The sequence below is a fragment of the Solea solea genome, chromosome 19, assembly GCF_958295425.1.
Source record: "Solea solea chromosome 19, fSolSol10.1, whole genome shotgun sequence".
NCBI lineage: Eukaryota > Metazoa > Chordata > Actinopteri > Pleuronectiformes > Soleidae > Solea > Solea solea.
Genome location: NC_081152.1, coordinates 11182592 through 11203099, shown reverse-complemented (window position 1 = coordinate 11203099; position 20508 = coordinate 11182592). Strand labels below are relative to the sequence as shown.

General features: G+C 43.3%; 1 protein-coding gene across 7 annotated transcripts in view; it reads left to right on the top strand.

Moving 5' to 3' along the window:
• The window catches only part of rgs3a (regulator of G protein signaling 3a), a 123765-nt gene extending 104659 nt beyond the window's left edge, over positions 1-19106 (top strand). For 5 of the 7 annotated variants that reach the window (XM_058617043.1, XM_058617044.1, XM_058617038.1 and 2 more), the window contains 5 exons: positions 5709-5779; positions 14330-14431; positions 15611-15672; positions 16611-16777; positions 16881-19106. In XM_058617043.1, the coding sequence (XP_058473026.1) occupies positions 5709-5779; positions 14330-14431; positions 15611-15672; positions 16611-16777; positions 16881-17081 (603 nt within the window). In that variant the 3' untranslated portion in view covers positions 17082-19106. Of the gene's footprint in view, positions 1-5708; positions 5780-9527; positions 9832-13587; positions 13990-14329; positions 14432-15610; positions 15673-16610; positions 16778-16880 lie in introns of those variants that run through there. The other 2 variants (XM_058617041.1, XM_058617042.1) reach the window with 2 other exon arrangements.
• The last annotated feature ends 1402 nt before the right edge of the window (positions 19107-20508 follow it).

Genomic DNA, 20508 nt, shown 5'->3' with positions numbered 1-20508 from the left:
TAGCGATGCCAGGCATGACCCAAGTGTTTTCCCTTATTTTACGCAGAGCACATTTATAACTGTTCAAAAATGCTTTTGTGTCCATCTGAATGATCATATTGTTCTTAAATTGAGGCGTGGTGACCCCTGAGATGATCCCTTGATTGGGGTTAGTGGGTGAACATACCCGTAATTAATTGAGAGACTTAAAATTAACTCAAAAAGAAGAAAACACTGATTTTTATCAGATGTTTTTGCTGGAAGAACACAATCTGAAGAAAAAAGAAGTGTTTTTGTTGTTTGTTGTTGTTACACGAAACAATCTGCCGCGTTTGAATCTGCAGCTTGTTGTTAACATGTACCTCACTCTCTCTGTTAAAAACAGTGTGAGATAATGAACTGCGGCTGTGATACTCAACTCGCCAAACTAAACCTACTGCTGCCTGTTCATTGTTATATTACTACATGATTTCACACTTTTATTGTCCTAAGTGAGGACAGAACATCACGGGGGGGAAAGGAAGGTGTTTTCTTAAGTGGAGAAATATGAAATCTTTATACTAGATATCTTTGTTTTACAAAACCAAAACTGATATAATGATTCTACAGTCAGGAGCCTTAGCCGACAGATTTGACTCTTAAATTAACTTCAATGAATCCATTTTCAAATCATATTTAACCATTTTAACCACATAAATCTGTATATATGGCTGATAATATATTCTACCTGGTCTTGTGTGAATATATAACGCTTGACTCGGAGTGGTATTCAAGTATCTACAGTACACAGGAAAGTAAGCGAGTGTGATCATTTAGTTACTGCATTGTAATCCCGACGCATGTGTTTAGACACAACAGAGAGAGAGAGAGAGAGAGAATACAATGCCAGGAAACGGGGGGTCTGAAGGTAGCACCAATCTGCTGCTGCACCACTTAGACTGGGGAATTTTCTGAGTTCACATGACATTGTTCAGACAGCTTGTCAGTTTGTTTTCAAACAGAAGAAGAGAAGAAACTGAGCAGTGGTAAGGAAGGAAGTAGCCCAAGGGAAGTTTTGATGAAGAAAAGCAGTCGGGAGTTGAACTAGTGAGAAGTTTAAACACACAGAGACCAAGATTCATTTGTTCACCTCTCAGGGTCTGAGGCAGCCGGAGGATTTGGGCTCAGGGTTGGCTGGGTCAAGATTGTTCAAGGAGTTTGTTGGCAAAGTGAGACAGATATGTTTGCCCTGTCCTATAATTACCCAATAATAATCAATCTAACCCCCATTCATTTGGAAAGCCTTATCCCTCACATCTTACCCGTAAACTTAACCAGTTTATGTTCTGCCTCATTAGGACCAGGTTTTGGCCAGAAAAGGTAACACAAGCACCTCATCCCACCTCGATATCAGCTCAAAAGACATGTTCTCAGGTCGAAAGGGTTTTTTCATGATTACTTACACATGTGCAAGTGCAAAAAAAAAAAAGACACGTGTGCAACACAGACGTAGTCAGGTTAAAGCTTTATCTGTGTATCTTCACGTCCCTCCTGTAACCACTAACAGCATTCATCTCACTCCTCCGGGGGCTTTATCGCCATGTGGTCTTTGGCAAATTCTGCATTTTTCTTTCCGTAGCCACTGACGCACGTGAGCAGTCTTACATACACGCAAGTATGCACATGAACTGGAATACACACGCCAGGGTTATTTTTAGAAAAGATCTAAATCCATTAGCCATTCGTAGACCGCCAGGTCATGTGTGAGCATTAGATAGAAAAGAAATGAGAATAATTCAAAGACACTTGTTAATAATCCTGTTTTTTTTTTTATGATTTATTATTTAACACAGTCCTTTACAATTTGATACCACTGTAAAAGAAAGAGACACATTCAAGGCATCCTTGTAAACAAGCCTGGTGGCAAACCTATTTTCTTTATTTTATCTTTATAATTTCTTTTATTGAATCAATTAATTGGAGTTGTTTTCATACACTCTCTCTATGCTCTTGTGCATAAATCCCAGTTGTAAGACACAGACAGGTATATTCTCCTGTCTGTGTGTTTGCATGTGGATTTTATCCAGCTGGAAAATAGCAGTCAAGTGTGAATGAGCATCCCGTCCTTATGCAGACAGCTAACAGAACAAAGCCTGACCTGACAAGCAGACGATCCCCCCCCCCCCCCTCCTCTTTGTTCACCAATGGCTGCACAACACAATCCTGATACTGACTAATCCCATCCCGGGAGCTACATGAGAACGAATGTCCTCAGAGATGGAAAATGTTGTCATGTTTGTCAACTTTCTTTTCGTATGGAAAGCGTAGCTGACGGCTCCGTAGAGACTGGGACTGTTTGGTCGTTCCTCAGAGATTTGTGATTAGATTATGAAGTTTTTTTGATGTCTTCGGTGACTTCATCAGTCCTCGTGTAATTGCCCGTGGCCCGTGTTGCTGTTTTCTCATGGATGAGCTGAAGGATATACAGTAAATGTGTGTTTTGATCTTGGTTAGTATAAACAAGTCACGCGCCGCAAGCCGTGTGGTCATCACAGCTACAATATCAGTGGTCTAACAGCCCTCGGTCATCAACATCGTCTCTCTGAATTCAAAATGTCATCCATCCATCTTCTTCTACTGCTTTATCCTCCTCATGAAGGTCACAGGGTGTGCTCGACTGACAGGGCCGTCTTTCCAACTACATGGTCCCAGCTCGCCTCGCCTCTACACTGTTTGGTTGGTTTTCCATTACTATAGTACCTCCTCAACGTGGGCGGAGTCATCAGTGCACGGTCGCATGAAACTGCCGTGACTTTGTTTGACACGCGTCACACACAAACTAGTGAATAGTGACTTGTAAAGTAACTGAATCATTAGAATCAGTTGATAACAAAGATGTGTTCAGTACTTCCTCCTTGACTGGAGCACAGACTCCGTCTGACACGGTCACTGAGCTGAAATACAGCGGCTTTGTTCGCAATCGCCAGCTTTCAGCAGTGCTGTCGCTAAGTACGCCAGACTCCTCTGAGATGAACCCACATTTTTAGGATTTGTAAGTCTTTTTAACTGATCTACAGTTTGGCATTGTTCGCTTTGATTCTTGTGTCGGACGTCTTGCTCATGACGGCACTCTCTGACCAATCAGTGGCCAGCAGTCTGACGTCGCCTCGCATAGAATCAGCTCAACTCGCTTGGAACCTCGCCAGAGCAGGTACTAAAAAAAAATCGCTAATGGAAACCGAGGCGAAGCGAGGACAACCATCCACTCTCACCTACGGTCAATTTAGAGTGGAGGAAACCAGAGAACCACTGCAGAAAACCCACGCACTCACGGGGAGAACATGCAAACTCCATGCAGAAAGGCCCTTGTTCCGACCGGCTCTTCTTGCTGCAAAGGCAAGAGTGCTTAAAATTAAAAACACACACGCACATCTTAACCATCTCAAATATATGCTTAACAATCCTAACCCCAAAACCCTCAAAAAACCCAGAAAACCTGAAAAAACAACAACCACACGTTGCCCTCACAGCCTCGCATACACGTAATGTCCACACATTAGGCCTTCATACTCAGCAGCTCCACACATACTTCTGCCGCTGTTCTTAGCTTGAGTTTATTTTTAGACGGCCGCTACTTACCATACACTCATTCACCTTTCGCAGTCAGTTAAAGAAGCCTCGAATGTGTCAGTGCGTGCATTCAACATTCTGACTCTCTGCCTCTCAGCCGGAGGTTGCCGTTATCAGCGATGTGTAGCCGATGGAAGCTCCGCTGCAATCCAAGATTGTGAGGAGAAGACTCTCAGGGAGACGTGTGGGGGGTGGGGGGTGTAATTTAATTATTTCTCTATCACCCACATGTCGGATATATTTCAATATCACGATGGTATTTTATTAAGAATACACTAACAGGCTGTACTCGCCCCCACATCAGTGGGTTTCAGTGCTACCGACTTAAAAAAAGCCTGAAGGGAATCTCCGTTTTAACTACAACTTTGACAAAATGTCATGAGAGGAACGTAAATTAAAAATCTGAAATCAGGCTCTCATCCAAAGTGGCAGGGAAATATATAAAAGCCTTTGGCTTAAGCTTCATCAAGATAGTTGACTTGTTATTCTGAATTATAGTTAATTGAGAGACGACTGCGGGTCGGGGAGTAGAGCGGGTGATCTGATAATCGGGGGGGGGGGGTCAATGTGGTTTTGATGGGCAACACGCTAAAATCCCAAATGGCTCCTAATGTGTAAGAATGATGCGTTACACAACAAACGACTACAGATAAACAGTGTGAACTGCAAAACTGAAGTATCCTGAGTGCTTGCCAAGACTCAAAACAACCCAGTGTAATCAGTTACAGAGAGCAGGGATGTATCTCGTGTTTTACTCTTGGAGCATTTTTCAGTTCGTTAATAGTTCAATATGTGAGATTATTGCCTGGGATGAATAACAATGCAATAGGTGCAGTGGTGCAACATGTGAAATGATTCATCGACAGTGTCTCATGTTGGTTTAAAGCCTTTTTTTTTATCTCATTGGCTGCTGTCAAGTCTAATATCATCCTTGGGCGGCTCCAAAACAAAAGTAATTAACAGTTGCTGTCATGTCGTCAGCGCATCTTAAACAAAGCACTCCAGGACGCTTTTACTTCAAGTGACCATACGTTGCGGTCGTAGTGCTTGTGATAAACAATTACTCCCACACTTCAGATGATTCTGTGCAGGTTTTATATCAGCAGCCTGTTGTTTTAATCATGGACGTCAGATGTTAAGTGCATGTGTTGACTAAGCCCGAGTGACATGTTATGTTTCATTCAAAAAAGAATGCACTGTCTTCCCTGAGTCCTGAAGTCAGTCTGACAGATTCTTCCAATTAAACTTAGGATGCTTTCATGTTTTTCCAAAATCCTTTCATCCGTTGAAGCCATTCGTAACTGAATTCAAGCTACTGTTGTTTTTTTACCGAAGATAGCCACAAACTCCGCAGCCACTTTTTTTTTTTTTTTTTTTTTTTTTTTTAAAGGATGAGCATTTTTGTATCGTGCATCACCGTCGTAAAAAAATCAGCCCCGGCCAGAAAATTTCATCACTCCAGAGTTCAATCTGAGAAACCCATAAAACAATCTGCACCATGTGTCACCAGCTGTGGCCAGAGTATCTAGCTCAGGTTCAACTGTGGGTTCCTGTAAATACAATGGCTCATTATTTAGAGCCTCGCACACCCACCAAACCAACCAACCCACACACACACACACACACACACACACACACACACACATATACAATGGGCCCACTTCAGGCCACCAGATTAGTGAAGACTGACCCTTTCTCAACCCTGAGGCAACTTCCCTTCCTCCCTGAACCAATCAAAAGTGTGGGTTGTCAGAAAGTGTAACGTGAGACCAGGGTCTAAGGCTCGAACCTTGGGCACAGTTGGAAGCCAACAGAAACAACAGCCACAGACTTTTCACACACTGCCACTCTCTGCAAGAAACAGACGCACACACACACACACACACACCTCAGAGGAGCTTGTCTTCTGGGACTTTTTACTTTGGATTCTTCCCATGGATTTACCATTTTCATCACTGGCTTTTGGAGTAGTTTCAGCCCAGTGTTAACCAGACACACCAAGGACTTAGTAGCTTATCAGCCAGTTAACACTAACCATGCTGCCTGCATGAGGCTACAAGGCCCTCTTTCTTTGTGGAAGGTGGATGATGCAGTGTGTGCTCTCGTTCCTCTCCCCTCAGCTGAGCTCCGGATCCCCCTGCAGCTGTGAGGTCGGCCCCGACGGCTCAAAGAAGAAGAAATCCAAGAATCTGTAAGTACATGAATCTCAAACAGATTCTTTCTTCCTTATTATTTGTGTGTGTTTTCCACATCGTCTTCTCATTAGGGCCAAAAGGTTATAAACAAGGACTGACACATCAAAGTTCAAAGTGTGTTGTGGGTGAGGAATGATAATGAATACTGAATTCTGTGTTTCGAGTGTCGTCGCCGGCCTTTTTGATTCAGCGTATTGTGTAAATGGGCTCTGTTTTCACAACCAGCCTTTATTTTGAAAAGGTGTCATCAATGGTGGTCAAGGGGGTAATGACTTCTATTATAGCAGCCCACAGGGGGTCAATTAACAACGTGACTTATTCTGACAGTGGACGAAAGATGTCACAACATATCGCCATTAACACGTTTGTCATTCACTTGAGGTTAATGTGGTTTTTGTGTCTGTAGTCAAATTGACAGGTTCTGCAGAAAACATGTCTCATGCTCAGGGTGTCATCGTTGAAGAGTTAAAGCTCGTCATTTTACACTGCTCATTATCGACTTAATTAAGTGGTAAATGATGCGTGTGCTGCCGTCGAGTGTGGCCCCATATGGGTCTCACATTCTCAGCGGCGTGAGAAGGGAAGGTGTGTTCATGTTGAACTTGTGTGTGTGTGTGTGTGTGTGTGTGTGTGTCGACGCCTCAGTGATTCATCAGCTGTTGAGTGATCTTCATTCACGCTGCTGTTCATCAAGATGAAAGCACATCTCACACCAGGAGGACAATAAAAGCACTCGCTGTGGGTTTTTTTTTTGGGGGGGGGCCTGATCGCTGCCCATACTTGAGCTCAAACTGTGTTTTAATGTTATTTAGTTAACCAGCAGATTAAGTGATTAAGATTCCACAGCTTTTTGTTTTGCTTTCCCACCCTGCTGTACATTGCCTTTTTGTCAGCTGTTGCAAACAGTTTAGGAAAAATAGCGACTTCACAGCATCCCCGAAAATTATTTTAGGGGTTACAAATGTTTCCTTTTTTTTGATTTAATTTCGTCCTAAATGTAGAATACATGTTATTTTTTGTCAATAGGCAGAAATAACAAATAACCTTTTCATTTCTCAATGAATGAATGAATAATGAATGAACTCACCAAACAGGGTGGGTTTACTGAGTTCATTCATTGTTTGTCTGGGAAATTACCCTTCATAATCACTTAATAAAAAGGGATGTTAATGGGTATCACATTTACATTATGATACAGTAACAATATGGCAGTAATGTTATGGCAATACTGTGTTATTTCTATAGCGTCATAATTCCAATGGAAAACGTGTGTAGGACATCAGGGAGGATGGATTTCACCTGCAGCTGACAAAAGGCGGGGGAAGACAGGTTTAATGTTACCTCTCCTTTACAGTTTTTTTTTTAACTATACTATTACTATGTTGTCACTGTAATATTAGCCCATTTTTTTTTTTGTCACATATGACTAAAACACGTACCTGGATATATTACCTTGGAAACAACACAAGAATAACACAACACCATCATATTGGTTGCCTTTGAGTGCAATACCAAGTTACCTTGAATGAGTTCTGCATCTGCGCTGCATAGTTGTCACAGTGATGACAGCAGTATGGAAGAAAAGCTTTTGTCTGGCGTAGATAAAATAGATAAAATGAACTCCTGTCATTGATGCGACCCTCCTCTGTCATCATTAGTCAATTTAAAACGTACAACTCACTTACCTCTCAGCACGGTGGAAAACTCAGCACTTGTTTTTTTGCATTATTCTATTAAATCCTCGCCATTGCGCGTCTGTTGTCACCTCTCAAGCTTTTTCATCATGTAGTACACACACTATATATATATATGTGTATGTGTGTATTTTTAGCCATGTTTCATTATACCCTGCTTATTAAGTCACACAAACACACTCTCAACACTGCATGTGTCTCTGTGTGTCTGAGAGGAACACAAATGCAATATGTTGCCGCAGTAGATTGAAATCTCTCTGCTATACAGCGGAGCATAAAGGAAATGAAATGATTTCCTCCAGATGTCAGAGACTGATCACCAAAGTACCAAGGAGATCTTTATCTGTGGCGTGTGGCTATTTATAGTTAAAGTAAAAGGTAACTGACCTTTGATCATGTGATTTTTGGAGCACAGTCTCCAAGAGCAGCACATTTGAGAGGAAGGCGTAAACACAAGCGTAGATGCGGCTGTAAAATTTCAAAGAATCAGCAGAAAATGTGTTTGTTTCTTCTTAGGTAACAGCCTTTAGAATGGACTGAATGTGAAATTGCTTTTCTGGGTGTAGACACATGGAAATGCTAATTTCTTTTATGTTTTTTTTTTGGTCTCGCACCTCTTTGTTCTCTTCTCACTATTTGCAAATGAGTGATTGTGCAAACATAAAGGCCCTCTTTCTTTCATCATAACTGTCACGTTGATTTAATTAAAGGGCATTAACATGAGAATATAATTGAACAAAACTCCATAGACAACATCAATAATAATAATAATAATAATAATAACCACAGTGTCAGGAAAATGAAACACATGTGGAATTACATTAGATAAGTTCTTTCCACCGCTGTTCTCACACAAAGCACTTGTGCCTCAGCACAGTTAATCCATTGTTTCCTCCTCAACATACAACAGACAGCGAGGTCCTTCCTTCCTTCCTAGGCATTCTTTCTCTCTCTTCCACGCATCTTTATCTCTTCCCATCTCCTCTTTGTACATTTTGGGGCATGTGTCTGGTTTCCCGCACAGCTGTTTTTCCTGGGATTGTGCACATTATCTTGGCCTCTCCCCCCCGTCCATTACCACCCTTTGTTTTTACTCTGTCCAGGTGTTCTTTTTTCCCCAAGCATGGCTCCACTCTGGGGTTTTTTTTTTTTCTCTAAAGTGGTAATAAAGTAATTAACCAAACCAGACACCAGAGTAATAAGTGCAGAAATGTGAGATTTCGGATAGATAAACAGAAGTTCTTACAAGGACGACGTGCATGAGTTTGTCTCACATATTGACAGAATATAATACTGTGTACTGATACTTCCTGAAGCAGCAGTTCCCAGACCAATAATCAATACATGTTGGTTTCCTTTCCAATGTGCATCTAATTACAAGGACACACGTCTTAATAAATATCACAAATACAAAGAAACAGTGTGGGGAACTTTTGCGCATGTCATTAAAATTCCAAATTTGGCCAACGCCACAGAAAGGTACAAAAATGCAAGTTCACCATTTCATTACTGTGACAAAATCTAGGCAAGAGAAGACTTTTCTGTCGACAACATCTCAACAATGTTTGATAGATAAATAAAACCACCATACCTTTGTGGTAATATTATTAGAAATAGTTTTATTTTATTTACTTTTATTCATTTTATAACAATAACCATGTTGTATTTTAATGTCAAGGCTTGGATGCTCTTCAGTGAACACAGGTAACAGATCGTTAGTGTCATCAACTGAGCTGCTTCATCCTCACACTCTGCCTTTACCAAAATGTAAACGGAAGCTCAGCGGGGACAGAGCTTTCTCTGTCGCTGCGCCGAGATCGTGGAACGATCTTCCACTGCATGTTAGACAGACACCTTCACTGTCCACTTTTAAAACGTGTCTTAAAACCCATTTTTACTCTTTATACTACATACTGGCTCTCGACCCAGTATGAGACGTTGATTTTGTATCTTTTTTCTAGTTTTATTTATCTCTGGTGTACAGCACTTTGTTTCAGCTGTTGTTTTTAAAGTTGGATTGGATTGGATCGACAGTTGTTAATAAAACTGTTGCATATACTGTATCATAATCTCAACATCTTACCATTAAAAACAATTTCTGCCCCAGGGGGATGAATCTGTGAGGTGATTGGGTGAGTGCAGGGTCCGCCTTCCTCAGACCCCCCCGCACTATAAAAATGCTCCACCAGAGCCTCTCAGGGTTTAGAGGAATGTGACTGTTAAACAAACCTTTGGGACTTTTGACACAGGCCGTACATGCTGTCAACTCTCCACACATGCAGAGTGAACATGCACACTGGCTGCCACCCAATGTTTCACACTGGGGTGGATTTCTCAGAGAAGTACCTGGAAAGGTAAGAGCAAAAGGGTGACGTGTGTGCGCGCGTGTATTTGTGCTTTGATTTCCATAACCAGGGATTAGAAACATCAGGGGGGGGGGGGGTTTGGTAAAGGAAAGCGTGGGCTGAGGCTGTGTAAGGTCCCTCAGGAGTAGTTGCTCTGGAGCTGGTATCTGACCTCTACATGGATCTCATTTGATAGTCACAGTGAGGGAAAAAGAATCCCCCACGAGGCTGAAGTGCTTAAACTATTTTAGATGAGGAAGTGTTCATTTCTAACTTGAGCCTGCCCCTTTATCTTATTATACATAGCCTGGATTTCAGGAATAGGATTGCCCATGTGGCTTTAGTGGCGAGGAAGGTGAGTTGGCTCGGAAATAGAGCTCTTTGATTCTGATGGCGTTATATTTATGGACAAAATTTAGGACAATTCCCTTTTTTCTCTGGTCTTCTAGGAATATGACTTATGTCTTTCTGTTTTTTTTTTCATTTATGGATCTGCAGAGCATATGCGTCGTGTCTCATGGAGACAGTGCATCAAGTTTTCGTCTGCGGAAAAACAGAAACACTCACAATTTTGTTCCCATATCCTTAATAGTGTTATTGCTATTTTTAAGCCTTGCAGACGCACTGGCACAACACTGGGCCCTCTGCACTCGCACAGACACAGTTGCACAAACAAGCTCGCACACACACACACACACACACACACACACAGTGTTATTTGTGCCTTGTGTTCTGTGTTGACCTTACTGGCAAACAGCCTCCTCTAATTAGAAAGTGGCAGCAGGGAATGAAAACATGCTTCGTCGTCGCCGCTCTCACCATCTGTATTTCAATTCCTCCACTGTGCTTAATGCCAAACCCCCCGGATTTCTCCGATTCTGTTAGATACAGAGCCTCGTGTATCAAATAGAGAGAGACTCGTCGGTTGCATCCTGTTATAAAGACTGTGACTTGCATTCATGGGCTCCTTCACTTGAAAGCTGCATTCAGCGGCTGCTTCCACGTTATTTAAACCACTAATGACTGTTTTTATGCTCCATGTCCCTCAAGTTAATGTCATTCACAACAACTTTTGGCCCACAATGATTGAGTTTTGTCAACAGAGATGCTCATGTGTGTTGTCATCTGCAGTGTGTGTGTGTGTCTGTCTGCAGCCCCCCCCCCCCCCCCCATGTGCTCCCAGAGCCTTTCCCTGAGAGTGCGGCCTACTTTTCTTGAACACCAGGAATATCCGGCAGCGTGGTATAAATGCGTCAAATATGAGCCAAGCAAAGAGGGAATAATGAGAAAAGAAGCCCGGAGTTAATTGCAGAGCTAAAGACCTTTCACTCCTTCCTGTCCAGACAACGAGCACACACACACACACACACACACACACACACACACACACACTATACCATGTGCCAGCGAATGTGGACATGCGTGTTTGGAAAGTCTCTGCAGAGCCTGTGTGAGTCTCTTCACAGGTTATGTATAAGAATAGGACTGACTGACTGTATGTGTGATACTTGGTTAATGACATTAGTGCTGCGGAGCTCTGAGTGAAACAGAGCAACTTTAAATAGAGAGCTTGTCAAAGTGAAACTGTGAGAGGAACCGTTAGCACATGAAGAGCAGAGGTGCAGAGAACAGTAACAGTGCAGTATCGTTGTAAAGTGGTGCTTCCCTAAAAATAGACACGAGACTGTTTTCCATCTGCTGTCGGTTACAGCAGAACGTATATAGTATGTGTGTGTGTGTGCCTTTTTTAAGTTATGATGATGATGATGATGAAATGAAAGGCTTTGTAGTGAAGAGCGTTTCATCTTTGTGCCAGGTGTGTGTGTCACTCACATTTTCCTCCAGTGTAAAGTGTGAGTTAAGGGTTTTAAAATTCACTTAGGTAGTTTTGGCCCTTGTCATGCTAATAGGCTTTTTCAAACCCTTTGTTTAGGTGATTAGGTGAAATTAGGCGGCTGGTGATCACAGGCATGGTTGATGGAATGGAGAGTCAATATTTACCCACACAGTTTCAGTTGAATTTAAGTGCCAAGTGCCAGTAAAATTTCCGGAAGAAAACTACTCACGTCTCACCACATACAGTACAGATAAGCATTAGATTTTCTACTGTTGGTGTTTGTAGTGTCCACTGACACCCACATGGTGGCAGGATAGAAGCATTGTTTTTTTCCCCCCTTTTTAAGTGTCTGTTGTTATGACATCATTGCCACATCGTGGGCTCAGCTGGTGTAAAATAAAAAAACCAAAATAAGCAATAATAAAGTGTGCTTTTGTTAGGCCCAAGACATATTTTCCCCAAGTCATTTTCTTTACCCACATGCATGGGCGAGACAGACGTGCTCCTTTAGCACAGTTCAACACTTTAATTGCCTTGCGACCTAGAAATGAAAGCGTCCAATAAATCCCGCGCTGATGTTATGAGCTTATTTAAGAGAAAAAACTTTTTTTATGTGGGTGATAATGTCGTCCTGGATCACGACTGTGAGCTATTCTCGGGGATTCTTGCGTTAAATGATCCCAGTCAATGTGTGACGTATCTCTGTCAGTGAAACTGTGGAGACAATGAAGTGTCAATATTTTCCAGGTCCAGTTAAGACAGGTTCTTTGTTGGTTTCCTGAGTTTTCTTCAAGTGTACATATTTTTTAAGCAACTTCAGTGACAAAAGTTGGTGATTTTGTAACCCTCAAATTAAAGTAGCCAGCTATATGAGAAATTGTCTTACTTGAATGAACCTTATTTATTTGGCTGTGTCATTTTAATCCTTGTCAGTGTAGTGAAGAGGTTCATCACTCCTAAATCTAACAAATCCCCCGCAGAAAAGTCTAAAGTAATCTGCACAAGCTCACTTCCCCGAACCCAAACACGCCCAAAACAAACCCCCCCCCAACAAAGTCACACTCATCCGCGTCGTAAAGGAGCGATTATTCAGCCTCAGTTTCCAACAGCTCATGCTGTCGTGTTGTATCATGCGTACAGACAAGTTCCTACCTTTCCTTTTATTTGGCCTTTGGAAAAACACACATTTGCTCACCGTGTTCTCTGTTTAGTTGGGCAGACACTCCGTGTGTGTGTGTTTGAGTGTGTGTTTGAGGGACCACATCACATTTACACACCTCTCCCACTCTCTCCTTCATGCACTCACTGCTCTCAGCCTCCCCCTCCCCAACACCTGTGACTGGCATGAAAGCAGCAGTGAAGTGGTCGTGAGTTGACGAGTTGGCACAGGTGCAGGGGTGAGGGGGTGAAGGGGGGGTGGGGTGAGGTTTCTTTGAAACGTTCATGTTCGTGTGGGTCTGCTTTCATCATCGTGTTTTCCTGTCCAACATTTAAGCGAGACACAACTCTGCAGTTGTGTCTCCTCTTCCTCCTCCACCCTACACGATCACGTTAGAAGGTGTCTATACCTGGAAGCCTCAGGGCTTTTTTTTCTTCTTATTTTAATTCTGGGTGTACAGGCTCTCCTGGGGGGGGGGGGGGCCCGTGGCTTGCCATTGGGACGGCTTGCAGTGAATAGGGCCAGCACAAGCGCACACCACTGCATCGCATTATTAGCACAGGCCAGTCAATCCACAGTGGAAATCAAAAGTGAAAAGGAACTCAGGAAATGGGTGTTGAGCGAGGTCACATCCCAGTGAGACAGCACGTGCTCCAGGTCAAGAAAAGCCAGGACAGGTACCGTGGGATTATGGGAATACGCAGTTTGTGCTCACTTGGGGGTTGGGGATTCAAGGTGTGTGTGTGTGTGTGTGTGTGTGTGTGTGTGTGATGGTGGTAGAAAGGTGAAGCAGGTGAGGTGAGCGGTCAGGAACACTTTGGATGTCGGAGAGAGGAGCGAGGAGGTCACTCTGCCCTGTTGCCTCAGCCCCGGGTCAGCTCCCTCTCAGCATCCCCTCTAGGCACATGGAGAATGGCGTGATGAAACAGAGGAGTGTGCACTGAGTCTCTCTCCTCCTTCTCTGCCACATTCACTCAGTCCCCGCCGAGGAACCTGCCAGGGACACATCTACAGGAAAGATTGCTAGCGGGTTTTCAGATTGACAGCCAAGACACTGACACACAAAAGCGAGGAGGAAAAAGAGGGGAGCGTGATACATCACCCTTTTTTTTTGGGAAAAAAACAAAAAGCTGTTTCTCCGCACCAGCGTTCTCGGGCTGAAGACTAAAATGTACACAACACTGAATTCATTTCCATCTTTTCTGGCATTTGTGCATTTGATTTCATATGGATTGGATTTACAGTGCTGAAGAGCTTTGTTGGTGATGCCTAAGCCTCGGATTGCTTCAGTTGTGGACTTTGGACAACACTTATTTCCCTTCTCTCTTTTGTCATCCCTCATTCCCCCCTTTTTTCCTCCTTGTCCTGCCTCCATTACACCTCCCACCCCCTTACCCCCCTCACCTCTAATCACTAAACTGTCTTTCACTCTTCCTCCTCTTTCCCACTCCCCCTCTTCCTCTCTTTTCTTTTCCTTTCTTCACATCTCGTTCTTTCTTTCTTTCACGCAGGGCCAAAGACATGAAGAATCGCCTGGCTTTCCTGCGGAGGAGGAATGAATCCCCAGGAAGCAACCCAGCCAGCAAGCTAGACAAGACTATGAAGTCAGTCAAGTAAGTGGCCACTTCCTGACGGCATGTGCTCGTGGGTGGGTGTGACACTGCTTTACGGGTCTTGACACAACCTGGTGCGGGAGGACAGACAGTGTAGGCAGGAGGAAAGACGGCGTGTGCCTGTCATGTGTCTGACTTTGTTAGTAATAAAAATGAAGTGAATGAAGACGTGGAAGTTACAATTGTTGGGATATTGTTTTTGTTGTTGTTGTTGTTTTAAATGATCAAGGCATATTATTTTAATTGTAATAGCTCGGTAACAACGATGTAATAGTGTTGTAATAAGGAGATAATATTATAGTAATACCATGTCATTTCCAGAGGTTACGGCTCGGTAATGAGGGCGGCAAAACACAGGCGTGTACACATCAGTGTTTACCAAACATTTAGTATGTGGGTTCACTTTTTAACATTAACATTGACCGAGTTCTCAACATTTTTTTGATTGTTTTTTTAAATTGAAAATCTACCATTTCAAATAGATATATGTTTGATAGATGAATTACTGTTGTTTATTTAATCTGAAGTAAAAGGCTGGAAACGTTCTGCACGTTTGTACAATGACCCCAAAAAACATCTCCTCTGTGGGTCCCTGACCTGATACACATTACAGTGAAGCAGAAACAGGTTAAATAAGCATTTTACAGCCCTGGCGGCTGTCTGTGTCACATCAGGTCTCACATGTGTATTGCAGTGAGTGTAAGATGAGCATTGTATGGAGCCATGCTCTTTTTTTTTTTGTTTTGTTGTTGTTATCAGGCCAGGGTAAGAATGAGAGGCAGCAGGGGGCAGACAGACTCTGATGGGGGTTGGGGGTTGGGGGTTGGGGGGGGGGGAGGTCTCAGCCCAACAACACATCCCCATTGGCCAGCTCAAGCCCCTCCCTTCCTGCTTACCAAGCTGCCTTCAGAGGGAATATAAAGTCCTACCCCCACCAGCACAGTGAAGCAGACAGACTCATGGCTCGCAGACCGAGAACACTCCACGAGTCTGAAACCATTGTGAGGGAAGGAGCAGTGCACACAGACTAGACAGAAGGAAGCAGTGGAGAGGAATTACCCGCGCCTCCACGTTTCCACTCGCCTACCCCAGCATAGACACAGCTCTGCGGATGGGTCACACTATGAGAAACCTGGCTGAGATGGGCTTGTTAAAGAATCGCTCTGCTTTCATCTGCAGGCCCACCCCAGAGGAAGCGCTGAAATGGGGGGACTCGCTTGACAAGCTGCTGGCCCACAAATGTAAGTTTACTTTTCATCCATATTATTGTTCTTTAAACTTCTTTCACTTACATGATCCTCCATTGTTTTCTTCTCTGAAAGTGATTGGCATGTGGCTTTGATGCAGCACACAACACACATGTGCTGCATGTTTGAAGTGGTTGGTGAAGGTCGAGCCTCACATACTGATATGTGACCATATGGAGTTACCATATGGAGTTCATGTGTTGCATAGAAAAACAATGGTTAACAGCGAGAGAGAAAAAAAAACCCTTGCAAGTGTGTTGCTATTTTGGTCCACAGTTCATCTTCCACTGTTGAGTCCCACTCTCTGTCATAGCTGATAAGGAGCCAGCGCTCCATCTGCTCCTCATCTGGCTTTTCCTGACCTCTCTATTCTCCCGCTTCCAACAGTCTCTCCTCTCCTCTCTCTCTTCTCTCTCCCCCACCTCTTACCTCACTCCTGCTTACCAGAATGAGGTTATGAGATGACCGCTTCCATTGGCACCGCTTATCATACGCGGGTGATTCATGGGAACGGAAAGGTGCAGACAGGAGCAGTGGGCAGACACGGCTTCCTGCCTTTCTCTCTGCTGCGTGCCTTCTTCCTCAAATCATTAACTTGGACCGAAACTAAAAGCGTCACAACTTCCAGAATTAGTCTGTTTTCCTTCTTTCCACTGAAACAGTCGCACCTTTGTTCATTCACAGTGCACACACACACACACTAGATTTGTTCCTGAATAATGAGAAATGATCTGCGTGAAGGACTTGAATAGGAACTGTGGTGTTGAGGGTTTTTCATGTCTCACTTTCTTCCAACCACATGACTCAAAAGGCCGTCACGGAGCTATTTTCGGCCCTCAAACTCCCAAGGAGAGCTTTAGCTGTGAGGTTGCCATGACACTCGAGTCAACTCTCATCTTGTTTATTCTCCTCCTTTCTGCTTTCTGTCTCAGATGGCCTGGCAGCGTTCAGAGCTTTCCTGCGCACGGAGTTCAGCGAGGAGAATCTGGAATTCTGGCTCGCATGCGAGGAATATAAGAAGATCAAGTCACAGTCCAAGATGGCCTCAAAAGCCAAGAAAGTCTTTGCAGAATACATCGCCATCCAGTCTTGTAAAGAGGTGAGTCAGAGTGAATGCGACTTGATTTGAATGCTTCAAATCAGCGCCGTGTGTCTGCAACCTGGAGTTTGTCTCACCTGTTTCTATTTGGCCTCTCCCGCAGGTAAATCTGGACTCGTACACCAGAGACCACACCAAGGACAACCTGCAGAATGTGACGCGCTCCTGCTTTGACCTAGCACAGAGGCGGATATACGGGCTGATGGAGAAGGACTCATATCCCCGATTTCTCCGCTCAGAACTCTACTTGGACTTAATCAACCAAAAAAAGCCCAGCTCCACTTCGACGTCCTCTTCGTCATAAGAGACGAGGAAGACAGGGAAGGACGAGAGAGAGAGAGAGAGAGGGAGAGAGAGGATAAATGGGGCAGACTTGAAAAAACATAACGTGGGTGTGAGGGGTCTTAGTTTGCCTTTTAATACATTTCTATTTTTTTTTCTTTTGTGTGTGTCGTCCACTGTTATTTTATTGTTGTTGTTGTTTTTTTTTGTCTGTGGTGTGACATGACGTGGCTAAAGCTATGGCACTGCAAAGGAATGTAGTTTACACACTTACCAGGTGGATGGATGAGTGGACGGACTGATGAATGCATGAGTGGTAGTGACCATAAAAATACAGAAGCCCCATGAATGAGGGCCTGGCGCAGGAGCTGGACGCTCGTCTCGATTTCTGTTGCTTTTTTATTTTAGCGTCTCTCCTAAGGTCTGCGTTGTTTTTTTTGACGAGCTGTACTGGAGAAAAGGAGGGGTTACTCAAAAGAAGAGCAGACACACAGACAGTCAGGTACTGTTATGTCAAACATTTTCCTTTATTTTCTTTTGAAAGTTCCACTTCAAACCCCCCTCCTTTCCCCACTACCACGTCCTATGTGAAGCCACTTCTAAAGCTGTCGGTACGACACAAGGTCTTTTCTGCAACACTTGCTGTGATGGAGAGAAGAAAAAAACAACAAAAAAAACGTCCTCAGTCATCTCTGTTCAAACTCTACACCCTCTCAAAGCTTCTGTAAACACCTCGTCGTCTTCAGTTCATCGCAAGCCGGAGGAAAAGATACTGTGAGCGTTCAGCAGAGACAGCGACGAGTCGACGAACATGAAACGGACGGGACTGGAGCTGTGAAGAGACACAGGCATGTGTGTGTGTGTGTGTGTCACGTGCACATTAAAAGACATTCAAAATCACATTCAACGCCAGAGTTGGGGAAGAAAAACCACGACGACGACTTGATTCATGTCTCCAAAGACTGTTTACAACAAGGACTGAAAATCTCGGGGGGGGGGGGAAGGAAAAGATCCCACATCGTAGCTCATTCTGGACTAACGAGGACGTTTTCTCAGGACATTGCTATGACAGTCTCCACTTCTGGTTTATCTTCTCAGCTGTTACTGTGTGTGTGTGTGTGTTTTTTTTTTTTCTACAATGTAAAAAAAAAAAAAAAAGTTCCCCACCTGCACTCCGTAGTTCTCCAGAGCAATACACGAGAGGTCGCTTGTGTCCCAGTCTCGGGCTCTGTGTTGTACAAAGGCTTCGCCTATTTATTTAGATGAACTTTGCTGGATACTTCAACAGATACCCTCACCTCCTCCTCCTCCTCCAAAGCACTCCGCTAAACACTCTCACTTTCCTCTTAACCACCAAACAGGTCCAATGCTGTCCTGAACTTTAAGTGCAATATTTTTTTTTTTTTTTTGAAATTGTATTTTATTATTATTTTCATTTATTTTGAATTTTTATGGGGCGGGGGAGAGATGAACGGCTTATGCTCTGTATTAACTTTATTTGTTAATGAAAAAAATAAAAATAAATCAATACTTAGAGGTTTAAGGTTGACTTACAACATAAAAACTGTCAAGAACCATAAGTAGGTAAAACTTTAAGCAAGTGATTCCAATTGTGTGTTAAACCCCCCCTCAGCAGCAGGCAGCTGGGGGGATGTTGTGGTTGTAAATATAATTCTTTAAGAAAACTATGTGATAACACATTAAAAAAAAAATAAAACAAAAAGCAAAAATACTGATAGGTCTCTGCTGGCGAGGAACGCGGGGGCCCAGCTGTGTATCTATGTAAATATGAGAGACTCAAAACTATAAGATGACATGTATTGTTTAAAAAATGAAATAAAATAAAACATAAGGTGAGCAAGAGCAGGTACAATCTGTTCTTTTCCCTGGTCATACACTGCTTGTAAGGAGTTTTCTGAAATGCATTTTTATCATTTTCACTGTTTACAATACAAAAAAATGCATCTCCTATGATAACAAGTGAGAACAATAGAGTACATTTGGTGTCATTGCTAATGAGAAATAAACCAACCAACTGATGAAGTTACACATGTTGTCTCTGAATTTCTTCTCACAACAATATTATTATTATTATTATTACTATTATTATTATTATTATTAATAATAATAATAATAATAATAATAATAATGTACAGTATTTTGTTTTTGTTTTTTTACTGATTAAAGTGCATTAAAACATTTGTTGGAAAACATCTCTAGTTTAATTGCACCTCCACTACCTCCTTCCCATGGCACTAAAAAAACAGTATAATCCCCTATTTTAAAGAGGACATAGCCCGGAAGTGCCAATTAACGCTGCGTTTTTCTGTGTATCTGCGTCATTACCTCGTTTATGAAGCCCTAAAAGTCCATAACAGTCAGTTCAGCCACTGCTGAGAGCGCAGGGTCTGATTGTTTTCATGAGCTCTACGAAGCGGAACGGCACTTCCGTTGACTAGTTACGTCACTGAATTTCCCCACTCCTCTAAACAGCAGCGCCTCCTAGAGTCCGGGCACTTCCGGTGACATACTTTCAACCGTAGAAGAAGAAGAACTACTCTCGGTGTAGCTGCTGAGCTCCGTACAACCGATACGCTCAGCAGCTACAACAAGAGTAGTTCTTCTTCTTCTACGGTTGAAAGTAGCAATATAAAGCAGGACACAGCACCAAACTTCCCCTAAAGGAAGGAGCAGTGCCAGCAATACGTATATTACAATTTTTACAAAAACAAATTAATGTCGTTTAGCATTAGCGATAGCCGGCTACACACTAAGCTACATGCTACGCTCGTGTTTCATTGATTCACGATAACCACAACGTTATCCAAGCTACAGGCGTCCTGCAGCAGTCTTTCACTTGTCACAGTGTCTTCTGACTCCTGATCAAATGCGTAAGGGATTACGGCATTACTCAATGTTTTGATAATTGCTAGCAGTGCATTCGCCTTTCCAGAGGGGGAGCTGCGGGTCTGAGATTGGTCACTATCACGAGACAGTGGGAAAGCTCTCGTTGGCTGGCCAATCACAAGACAGTCTGTGTTCTGCGGCTGACGAGAGCGTTGATTGGCATCAATGGGAACCCAAGACCTAGGGAAAGGAATCTAACTTCTCCTTTGTCTGCTCTATCTTTTTCTGAGACACACTCACACACACACACACACACACACACACGACCCAAATTTGGAACAAGTGCCTGTTCTGCTGCATGGAGTTTGGCTGTTCTCCCCTGTCTGTGGGAGTTACTTCCCCAGGTTCTCCAGTTTCCTCACACAGTCCAGAAACATGCAGATTTGGGGATTAGGCAAATTGGACACTCTAAATGTGTGAACGTGACAGTGTCTCTATATGTTGGCCCTGTGATGGTCTGGTGACCGGTCCAGGGTGTACCCTGCCTTTCGCTCTATGTCATCTGGGATTGCCCCCCCCCCCCCCCCCCCCGTGACCCTCAT